At 34.9% G+C, this 12316-nt stretch overlaps 1 protein-coding gene across 1 annotated transcript; it reads right to left on the bottom strand.

Moving 5' to 3' along the window:
- Positions 1–7769: 7769 nt before the first annotated feature.
- On the bottom strand, positions 7770–10222 carry LOC109219075 (peroxidase 51-like). The gene is made up of 4 exons (XM_019383492.1): positions 9223–10222; positions 8950–9150; positions 8705–8870; positions 7770–8504 (listed from the first exon to the last, which is right to left on the bottom strand). Exons 1-4 carry the CDS (start codon positions 9445–9447, stop codon positions 8098–8100), a joined length of 999 nt encoding a protein of 332 aa, XP_019239037.1. The 5' UTR covers positions 9448–10222; the 3' UTR covers positions 7770–8097.
- Between the last annotated feature and the right edge of the window lie 2094 nt (positions 10223–12316).

Here is a 12316-nt window from a genome sequence, read left to right as displayed (position 1 = left end):
TACCTTCTTTTCTTTGGGACAATAAAACAAACCGCCTTTTGTTCCTTTTGGATATCCAATGAAAATGCATACTTCTGTCCTTGATTCCAATTTATCCGCTTTCCCTTTCAGCACATGTGCTGGACAACCCCAAACCCGAATGTGCCGTAAACTTGGCTTTCGCCAGTCCACAATTCTATTGGAGTTGAAGGTACTGACTTTGAAGGAACTAAATTTAGAATGTAGTTTGCTGTTTCTAAAGCATATCCCCAAAAGGAAAGAGACAAATCGAAATAACTTAACATTGATATAACCATTCCCATAAGAATCCTATTTCTTCTTTCTGCCACACCATTTTGTTGTGGTGTTCCTGGTGCAGATAATTGAGATGTAATTCCATTATCTGATAAGTATTTTATGAATTTCGCAGAAAGGTATTCACCACCACGATCAGATCGTAATGTTTTGATATATTTATCATGTCGTTTCTCAGTTTCCGTCTTAAATTCTTTGAATTTCTCAAAGCATTCAGACTTACGGCGCAACAGATAAATATATCCATATTTTGAGTAATCATCTGTGAAAGTCACAAAATACTCAAAACCACCTCTTGCTTGTTGTGAGCACGTGATTTTTGCCACGCTTAAATTACTCCAATAAAATTCCTTAGAATTAGGAATTTCCTTTATTATTTGAATTTTTAGGAATTAATTGCATGATTTTGTGTTTTGTTTGCATTTTTTGTGTGCATTTTTAATTGATAAATCAAATAAAAATATAAAATTGCATGAACATTTAGAAATTAATTTTTATATTTTTTAGATTAACTACTAACTAGGTTTTTTACAAATATAAGAAAAGTCATAAAGAAATTGATATTAGACTAATTGTAGCTTAATTAGGTGTTTGAATTAATGGTGAGGGTTTAATTTTAGTTTTAAAAAAATTAAAAAAAAAACAAAAGAAGGAGAATAAAAAATTAAAAAAAAAAAGGGAAAGAGAATAAATAAAAGATTTGAAAAGGGAATGCAAAATCAGGCCACCATTGTGGGCCAATTCTTGATCCAGCCCAATTGAAACAAGACCCCTGAATGACCTAAACCCATAGCCCAGTCCGGCATGGCCTGCCTCGTCCCAAAACGACCCTGTTTCCTCAAGTTTTAATCACAACCCTTGATCTTCCTCATCCAACGGATGAGAACTGACGATGTTTCTTGATATATATATGTCCTAACGGACCCTACCCCCTCAGACCCCCCGTACCCTCTCATCTCTCTCATCTCTAACCTAGAGACTCTCAGGCCACCGCTTTCCGCCGTTGTCCGCCGCCGGAAATCGCCTACGGCGGCGGCCGGTGTCCAATGACACCCAAACTTACACCCCTATACCATCTCAACCCCTCGTTACAAATCCACCCTTGTTTTCTTTCGAATCCCAACCAAACACCTCAAATATTCCAAACCCTAGGCGCCGCCGCCCCCCAAAACCTACCAAATTCACACCCCACACTCCCCTCACCCTCCTTTACCTAAACCCCTAAACCATTTTCCCCAAATCCAACCAGAACTTGTAAAATTTTAGACCTAGCGTTTATGAGAGACTCTTGGATTTTTTTTAAAGACTGTCCAAGGATCGATTTGAGTTCCTAAAAAACTTGATACTTTTGTTCTCACCAAGAACAAACGTATAATGTTATTTGGGGGCTCAATCCGAATTCAATTCATTGAAGACCATATCCGTGAGTTTCTGTTCTTTTCTTTCTTCCTTGTTTATTTTTCTTCTTTCGATTGATTTTGTTATCATAACTTTTGATTTCTAGTTTATTTTTCGTTTTGGTTGATTCTGCCTACATGATTTCTGATTTTTAGTTAATTTTGTTTTAATTTTTGATGCTGTTGGATTCTATGTGATTCATGTTTGACTTCGATGCATGATTGTTTGCTGTTGACATGAATTCGACTTTACTTTCCATTTTTACTTGTTAATTCATTGTTTTGACCTTAGGATATTAGTGTTCCTTAAAGTTATAGTCCAATTTCAATTAATTAGATTGGTTAGTTCAAATTTTAAACTCTGTTTGGTTATAGCTGATTAGTATCTAGTTTAATATTGACTAACTATGGTTGTTTGGTTAGTTAACAGGGCTGGGGTGGGTTAGTAATTTTAGACCTAGTTAAAGGGTAGCATAGGTAATTCAATAGAAGAAAATACTGCAAACCATTGATTTGGAAAACCCTAGAACACTCTAGAATGGGGTTCAATTTAGAATTCTAGGAAACTTAGTAAGATAACTTGAAACACAAGTCAGTAAATTAGGGACTAAGGGATAAAATCTGAAAATAAAATAGGCGGAAAAAGTGTGAGGGGGATCTAGAAGCTTCCCCCTGAAATTTGCCTATAAAAGGCAACCCCCTTGCCTTCATTAACAAGTTTTAGACTCTGAAAGTTCCCTAAAATATTCCATCTTTTAATCTTCCCTCCAAATCCCATTTTGGAGTTCTGAAGTTCAAATTTGAATTTCAAAGCCTAAGGAAGTTAAAAATCTGCATTTCTATAGTTCAAATTTTCTCCTAGATTTTAATTCCTGTCAAAAATCGAAAAACATACAAAAATTCAGTGGAAAATTCCAAAAAAAATACTGTTGCCTTATAATTTGAGTTTGATTGCGAGCTAGTTTTCATCTGAGTTCCCTATTGTTTCTAGCTTCAATTTCAAGTCATTTTGAGTGTTGTTCAAGCTGTTTTTGTGGTGTTAACTGGCTGAATTTGGTTCTGGATTACTTGATATTGATTCTGGGTTTACAACAAGTTCAAGCTGTTGATTCCTGTTAGTGTCCTGCTGTGAAGTTGCTGACTCTATTTTCTTCTCTTAATTTGCTTCATTTCCAGGTACACTTTTGTCTCCAATTATCTGAAGTTTGACTCAATGTGTGTAAACAACTTTGAAATTAAATGATGAAGGATTGCTAGTCATCATATGAATCTGTCTCTATAGTCATTGCTAGTCTCGATATTTAGTTGTAACTTTCATTTGAGCAATTACTTATTAGTGTTAATTAGGACTATTTTTGTAATAATTAGGACTGTTTTGGGACTGTTCTGGACTATTTTGATATAAGTACATTAGATTTAGTCCATATATAGATGTTGTAGCATATGCTGGAATTATATTGATAGAGCTTCGCATATAGCTTAGGGCGAAGCCTCACCATGCTGTTTAAACGCACACGAAGAACCAGTATAGCTATGTATGTTCCAGGTATAAGGTGTAAAAAATGAGATTCAAAATCAACTCTTAAGCTTTGGAGACTAGATTGTGATTGGTTTTACATGTTTCGACAAGTTTTCCTTCATTCAATTGCTGTACGCATTGAGTTGGCAAAGTGATTTATTTCAGTTCTTCAAAAATAATCATCCACGGCTATAGTATAGAAATCAGGAAAAGAAACCAAAAATTCATAAGTTAAGCTCTGTTTTCAACTGGAATTGAATCAGAAATTAACAATGCCTATTTAGTTGAATGTGCGAGCCCGTTTAATTTGAATTGTGGGATTTAAGCAAGTTATAACTGGACTTTGCTCCCTTGGTCATACTGGGCTCAGACGTGAAGCCCAATTACAATCAGCTTCAGAGCTGGAGCATAAACTCCTCAATTCCAATTCACTCTCAACTTGGGCCCCTGAACAGGCCCACTATTTGATGGACTCTCATCCAAACTCTATTAAAATTCATTATTGTGAAAATGGTTTAGGGACCTTAATTCATAGTTTAACATAGCATAGATTTGGGCTTTCGAGTAAGGTGGTGGGTTCAAACTAAGAGGGTCCTCCCTTTTGTTTGAATTCGGACTTGAACTTGAGACTCGAATTTATAAATGCAAATTAATTAGGCCCTTTTAGAGACAAAATAAATAGAAAATCANTAAGGACCGAACTACAGATGGAGAGTAAACTAGTTAATTTAAGTATAGGTAAGTAATCACTTTTATAAAACTCTAATTTCATTCAATCAACATGTAACTCAGTTGGAGAGTAAATACAAGTAATGAAATAACTAGAGGCTAAAGAAAAACACAGTAATTATCTGTAATAAATTTATCCGATGTGGAAGAAGACCTATGTCAACATATAAATTCATTATATTACTGTAGAACCCGTTTAATTTAGGGTTTAGGGCCTAAAATCGCGTATTCTGCAATTTACGGTCTGAAGGTTGCATGTACTGCCGTGGTCCTACCGCGGTTACGCCAGGACCGCGGCTAGAGCGACCTTCAGAATCAGAGGTAGTGTTCTGCCGCGGTCCTACCGCGGTTACGCCCGGACCCAGGGGCGGATTCAGGGGGGGCGGAAGGGTGTCACCCGAACCCCCTTCGCCGAAAAATTACATGGTATATGTAAGGCAAAATCTATTTTTTACCTCTATATATTATGTTTTGAACCCCCTTAACATAGCCCAAAAGTATAGCTTAGTGGTCAAAGGGGTTCAAAACCTTTGTAAGGTCAATGGTTCCATTCCCACCAGCCACAACCTTCTGAACTTTTTCCTTTTTTTGAACCCCCTTGGCATTAAACCTGCCTCCGCCACTCCCCGGACCGCGGCCATACAATACGAGATTTCATAAAAAACTTGTTTTGACAGGATTAATCCAAAAGTTCTGTATTTTAATCCAAGATTACAGAATATTATACAAAACATTCACGTTTTTAACATAGAATAATTATCCGAAACATGTATCAATGAATAACACGTTTTAATATTACTCTATGCATGCTGTATTACATTATCTAGTTAGATGTAAGAAGGCGTCTGATACCAATTGTTAGAACATGCGCAGCGGAAGCAAGCATACAATCAGACATCAATTATATGTAAACTAGACAACGCAATAATAACGAGATCAGGAACACTAACATCTTGAAATAGTTGCACAAATTCTCCAAGCAGCAAGAATCCAGGGCTGTAGTCTTCTACTATATGCCTAGTAAAACTTTGAACACCTTTGCTTTTGGGTGGGCAAGAACAATACAACTCTAGGGTTCGTCAACTGGAGAAACCTGTCTCCTTTTTATACACGAAATTAAGCCCTAAAAATAGGCTAAAAAACGTGTGGAGTAGGATTCCATAAGTAGAATCCTACTCCAACTCAAAAAGGTAATTTTTCTCCCAAGCTACTTTTTACCCAAGTTTGTCCAGGTTATTACTAGGTATAGCAGGGACCGCAGAAATAATAAGAGGCTACCAATTATAGTACTAATTCGAAATTGGCATGAATTAGATCTTACTATAATTAATTGCAATTTATTCCACTAAAAAACTGCAATTGAACTACTCAATATGAATTTCGAAAATTCACTAACACTTATTTTAACTCCCCATGTTAAGATTTCAAATACCAGTTAATTAAATTAAATCACTAAAAATTTAATTCAATCAACTAATTAAATCCTTTATAATTCCGCTTAAACTATCTCATGTGACGGATACAAAATCCACCGGCCGGGTTTTCACATGAAAACTTATAAGCTTATATAAAGGGGTATTATCAAACCCAAAAATCAAGTCATGGATTCTATCAACTAATTATTATTCACAAATGTTATTTGTTATTGTCCAATTTATAGGCATATACTAACTCTAAATAGAGTCGTACCTTTTGATAAACCAAAACAATAAACAAATTACATTGATCATAATAATTATATCAAGATTAGGAGTATAAGCTCATTTAATGAATTAGAGAAAGTGTTTATATGTATTCAGTACAAAAACACCTTTCCTCTACTTGGTCCGTTCAATATACACTGAGTATACTAGCACAAGAAGTTGGAGTAGACTTACTCCCATAATCAAGACAAATTATACAATAATCTTGTGCTACAATCATCAAGATATTTTGTCCGATAATATCTTCGATTGTGAACATAGTTTATTAATTATGAGAACCAACAATTTAATCTTCTGTGTATGAGCTAAGACTCCATACACTAAATTGTCTACTACATAATCAAAAGGACACACATGTTACAAATGATCTATTTAAAATAGTGCTTTATTGAATTGAATAAATTAAATAAACAATTGTTTCATAAAGAACAAAATATAATACTATGTCTAAACCGCATGGTTAATAGTATATCCCAACAGTATAATCAACCAGTTCAACTTAATTAACAACATGAAAATGTGTGCGTGTGTGTGTGAAATTTCAAACCTATAATTGAAAAAGTGCATTGGGTCCAGCAATGAGAACATAAAAGTTAAATCTATCAAAATTTAAATCCTGATTTTTTGATCGGACTTTCTAAATCCATATGGTATGATATGCCTCTATTTGCACCAAGGCATCGGTGATCGGTTTAGAAGACGAATTCAGCACAATGACTTGGATGGGGAAGGAAGGGGGTGAACCAAAGAAGAAAGGAACTGTATTTAACTTATTTGAGGGTCAAATTACTATTCTGACTGAAAAAGCAGGCTTATTAATGTTCTTGGAATATCATTAAAAAATTTATGCCTTGTCTGGAGTTTCACATTCCATGATGTTATAAATCAGTGACATATCTCTATTCAAAAGGAGGAAAGAAGGAAAAAGCTTTGAAGAATTGAGAACATTAAAAAGGTGTCCAGCAGGATACCTATGAAAAAAAAATGAAAAGCAAGCATTTACTACTAGGTCAGATTTGAAATAAACGAGTAGTAAGTAAGTAAGAAGTCCAGTGTCCTGTTCTTCCAGTAGCTTTCTAAAAAGAGGCATATTTCTCTAGGATTCAATTCCTCCTCTTCATTCCTAATCACAGGATCTGCTAATTTAAAATACTATATGCTGATACTTAGAATATATGCCTTCTAGTTTGAGAACCTCCATTTCCTTGGGCAGTGTTTGGCGAAAAAATGGCCCTTCTCATTGAGATGGAGTAGAAAGGAGAATTCAGGATAGTTTATCATATATTAATATTGCATGATAACATGACATTGGGAGAATAGAGGTGATGAACGTTTTCTATGCTATCATATAGTATATGCCGTTTATTTAAAACATGACGTAAAAAGATTGATGTAAACTTTTAGCATGAACTAATTATACTGTGCTATCATATGATAATATATGATTGTGATGTACATGGAATCTGGAACTATTTTGTCTACAATTCCAAAGCCAACTATAATTAATTTGAAGTCTTGTTACAAGTCTTTGATTGTAAGATAGTGTACACTTGCGCGTGCTTAAATTATTATGTTGAAAAAGTCTAATAAGTATTTACAGGTAATGTATGATTGTCATCAACGATATCACATCACTGCATAGCATGGGAACAAAAAGATACACGTTAAATGAGGAACTTTGCGCTTTATCCTGCTCTTGAAAAGATCACAAATTTAATTTAATTAGACATTTCTTCTTAGTTCTTACTGTAGAGCCTTTTATAAGTAAAGTTAATTGTGAATAGCGAAGGCTGTGCTTGGGGCCATCAACAGTGGCATAATTATCTTTAGTAACACAGTGTGCTGTTCAAACTTGCTAAAAGAATTGAATAATAATGATCTATGACGTATATTTAGTATTTAACAATCCATTAAGTCCCTAACGAGAAGCAACTAAAATAGACTCATTCAACCTAGACCAAGACAAAGTTAGTGATGTCTTAATAGCTAGAGACATGTTCAATCTAGCTAGAGTGCTAGACCAAACCAACTTATCCAAATGGCGTTACAAGGCCTACGTATTATTTATGTATAAAATAAATTTGACCTTCTCATGGCCAAAGAATAACTGTATAAGCCTAAAAGGGATAACCAATTAAAGTCCCTGCATACTAGTTTTTAATTTCGTACATATGAACAATGGATTTCGCACAATTTTATTCAACAGTTACACATCCCACGAATACAAAAACACCCCCTTCCGCAAAGATAAAGGAAACTTAATCCCCATTTATTTGAACAACTTATTATTTCGAGGATTGAATAGTAATTCCGTGATACTATTATTTTACATCTTACGGTGTAAGGTTCAATCCTCGTCCCCTTTATTCGAGCCTCTCCGCCTTGTGAGGAAAATAAAAAAGAAGAATTAACTTAATTAGCCGTTCGCCAAAATGACAAAATAGAATACTACTATTCAATTAAATCTGCCGCAGTCGAAACGAATATTTCCATTCCTCCCAGTTTTCACACCAACACGGCCCAGCTTTGTCATTGCAGCGACGAATGCGTTTTGGAATGCTTTTGAGTTACTAGCCCAAATGTCGACAGTTCCCTTGGACCGCCCGTCTGTATAAAGCACTTGATCAGATGTGAATAGGCCCATACCTTGCTGTAAATTTTTGAAGTAGGCATTGTCAAAAGTCCTGGGAGTTTTGGGATCCATGTTTATGGCTATCCTTGGGTCAACATTCCTCGGACACATCCCTTGTAATTGAGCTGCATATTGCTTGTTGAGTGTTGGGTCTATTGGATTCTTAGGGCTGAAGTTGTAAATCCGGTTGGCAAACTTGCTACAGTGTGAAAATCCAACAGAATGGGCCGCTGCAAGTGAAATGTATAAGAATGAGAGCAAACATCATATAAAATTAATATCCTATTATGTAAGATTCTCATAATAGGAACTTTTCTTTCTTTTTATCTACTGAGCTGGCTGAAGAATAATGAAGTAGCTTAGATTATTTAGTAAGTCAAACAATAAGGTGCGCAGTTAATATTAATATCAGGGAAGTAATATTTCGTACCAGAAAGGGCGATCATGTCACTCTGATTTAGACCATGAGAAGCAAACATAGAATTGAGTTGATTCAAATTAAATGTTGGTTTTGGCAGCTTTCCTTCCACGTTCGAAGCTTTTGATGTGAACCCATCTAGCCTTCCTAATTCCACTGGGTACCATGGTCCCCCCGACTACAAGCGTTTTATAAAACGACTTTACTACTTTTTATATATACTTAAAAAATAACTGTAGATAATTGTTCATACATACCAGCTGAATGACGTCTCTAGTGGCTAAGGCGAGAATATCTGCACAAGAGACTTTATTTTTACAACGTGAGTTTGAATCAATGGCCGCTTTGGCTTTGATCACAGTATCAAATCCATCTCCTGCCAATGATAGATTATCTGGGTGATCCTTCTCAGCTGTGTTTCCTGGTGTAGATGATACTATCACTGAAGCATCACAACCCTGTTTCAGAAAAAAAGAAAAATTTGAAACTTAAGGTCCTTTAATTTATTTATATTGAAATTTAATATATACCTCGACAAAGCAATCATGAAAGAAGAGACGGAGAACAGCAGGGATTGTGACAAATGTTTGTTGGAATTTCTGGTTAACCACATTTCTAACAATGGATTCAACATTAGGACAGGTATTGGCGTAATAATTGGTTTTCAGTTGTGCAGAAGCCAAGTTTGGCATGAACAAAACACCAACGGAATATATTGACAACACTACTGCCATAAGAAGATTTAGACGACCCATTTTCTTAGCTATAGAATTGAATCTCAATTATGTTAGGAGAAACTAAAGGGGAAAATGGGTTTTGCAAATGTTTAATTGAAAGAAAAGCATTATATAATAGGGGGCATGAGGAAATTGCCATTGAAGCCAGTTGGCCAAAGAATCTTTCTTACTTAACAAAAGAAGTTGAACATGAAAATTAGAAAGTCCTATTTTTTGGAAAGAGACAGGATATGCTGGCATGTTTTATCTACTATATATTGGCCGCCATGAGATATGCTATATAATTTGTTGTAATTTTATATTTGTCATACTACTCTCATAGCGCGCTATCTCCTCGTCGTCTAATCAAGTTATGACCTGAAGATGAATATTAATCCACAACGTAAACGAAATACTATACCTAGAGATGATTAATGCAGAAGATAGAATAAAAGAGACTAGTGAATGAAAAAAGTTATAAGGCTGCTAGTCACATAGAGACAGCTGGAAACTAGGACAAGAAATTAAAGTTGTGTGCATTTCCAAACAAATCTCTGTGGGCTGCTAATCTTCAAATCAACCCTACAAAAGAAAATATGGGGCAATGATGTGTGCATAGCTTATAACTTCGATCGAAGTCATAATCTTTATGAAATTGAATAATTGACAGAAAAATTAGCCGTGCTAATTAAAGGAGTAGAACAGACAAGTGATTAATACAATGTTGCTATCACAAGAAAGAATTCTGTAAACCTTATGGAAACTAAAAAATAAGAGTTAAAATGTTACGGGAGTTAATTGCAAATTTCCTAGAAAATATGTAGTATGAGCTGTTAGAGCTGATCTATTTTCGCTTTAAAAGAAAAAAAAAGGTAACCATACTGCAAAACAAATAAAAGATTCCAATATTGATTCTTTATCATGTGGTTTGCAAGGTTTCGCATATGGCAGGCATGCACACCAACCACAATTTTTTTTTTTAAAATAAACAATAAAAAGATGCCTTTAGGACTTTGTCTAGAAAGATCCCAGTGTACTGATTTAACATATATATACTCGTAGAAATTTGTTTTGTGGCTCAAACCTATAATAAATTGCTCGCAACTATGGCGAGATGTTAAGTCAAAAGTACCTAACCTCAGATCTGAAAACTATGTATCTTTCTATTATTTTAAGATATATGCTAGTTTTGTTCAATTGTGAACTAAACTAGTCCTTCACGAATCCTGACAGACATGCATGATTGTAACATCATGTGGACGTCAAATAATCAAATCTGCATTGTACAGTATATCTACATATTATCTTTGTTAATCAGTACAATATATATTTTGTTCAGGAACGTTAACCAAATAGTAATTTTCACTAAATAAATTATACACAGCAGGGGATTGGATAAGCTTTATTAGTGTATCCCTTCATCATCATATATCCTGCTTACAACCATATATATGCTTAGAACTAAACCAAATTGCCCTATATAGAAAGATATCCATGTATTGACAGCTCCTTAATTGAAGTGTAATAGAACATAAAATCTTTGCTAAATTCGTAGAAGGATTATTTAAGACCTATCATCAATTTAAGCATTCCAGATAATAATCATGAAAAGGGCAGCATCTCATACACCATTTGACAAGGGAAAAGGGTACGAAAATTTACAAATGGTATATCATATAGAAGCTCTCTTGGAACAAAAATAGGCAAAATGGCCTTTGGGCCACTTATACTTTGTACCCGTTTGTCAAACCGATAAATAAACTTACAAAATTTCCGTTTGAACACTTGTACTTGACGGAATAAGTACCAATAAACACCTCCAGCTGAACGTGTTCCTCAATAGCTATGACCTGACTGACACCATATTCTTAACATATTATTGTTTGACATGTGTAATATGTAGGTCCCAATCACTTTTTACCAATTTATTAAAAGAATTAAAAAAAAATCCTTTCTCTTTTTCTTCTTCTACACCATGGAAGTACCCGTTTTCATCCACCATGAACACCACCCTCATCCCCTCCAAAATCCCCCAAATCAATAATAAACACCATCCTTCTCCACTCTGAAACTCCCAACTCAATAAAAAAGGTAACAAAAATGCGAACAAAATCAGTAAAACACAAAAATTCGAACGAATCAGTAAAGAACTCTCTTCCCTTATCTTCTCCAAAATTATCTTTGAAAATCCCCAATTCTACTTCTACTTCATCTTTTTACGTTTTCTGAACAGAAATTTTAGAGAAACATTCAAAATCATCTCTAACATTTTCAATCTTCAACAGCCAATTAATTGATTTTCTTAAAATTGAAAGTTTGTTCTTTGTTTTTTTTCTAGCCAGCAGTTTCCTTTTCCTCTTTGAATTATGGTCATGATAGATTTGTTAAAAGGGGGAAGGGGAGGGGGTGGGGGGGGAGGGGGAAAGGGAAAGTAGGAGGAGAGACGAGAAAAGAAAGGAGGAGGGGAAGGGAAACGGGGCAACACAAGATGAAAGGGTGAAGGAAGAAAGAGGGGAAGGGAGGGAGCGGGGTGAGTGAGTTTTCAGCTTTTGCAATTTTTTTCTTAATTTATTTGCTTTCTTTTTTCATTTTAGTATCTTTTTAAATCTGTCACACCACTTTTTTTTCGAGGAATAGGAGTTTTTCCAATTAAAGTGACATCAATCGAAATGGAATTAATTATGTAATTTAGAGTCGCCACTGGAAATAATTATTATGGTGTCCCAAGTCACCAGTTCATTTTAAAATCTCAAATCGAGGAATTCGATTCTATTTATGGTCTGCGAACACAGAAGACCAGTCAAGGAATTCTATTAACCCGGGAGAAGCTGTGAGGCATTCCCGAGTTCCGTGGTTTCAGTACGATCGCTTAACAATTAATATTTGGCTTGATTATCTTAATTATTAC

The sequence above is a fragment of the Nicotiana attenuata genome, unplaced genomic scaffold, assembly GCF_001879085.1.
Source record: "Nicotiana attenuata strain UT unplaced genomic scaffold, NIATTr2, whole genome shotgun sequence".
In the NCBI taxonomy this organism is placed as follows: domain Eukaryota; kingdom Viridiplantae; phylum Streptophyta; class Magnoliopsida; order Solanales; family Solanaceae; genus Nicotiana; species Nicotiana attenuata.
Note: the sequence above shows the minus strand (reverse complement) of the source record. Positions and strands in the feature narration are given on the sequence as shown.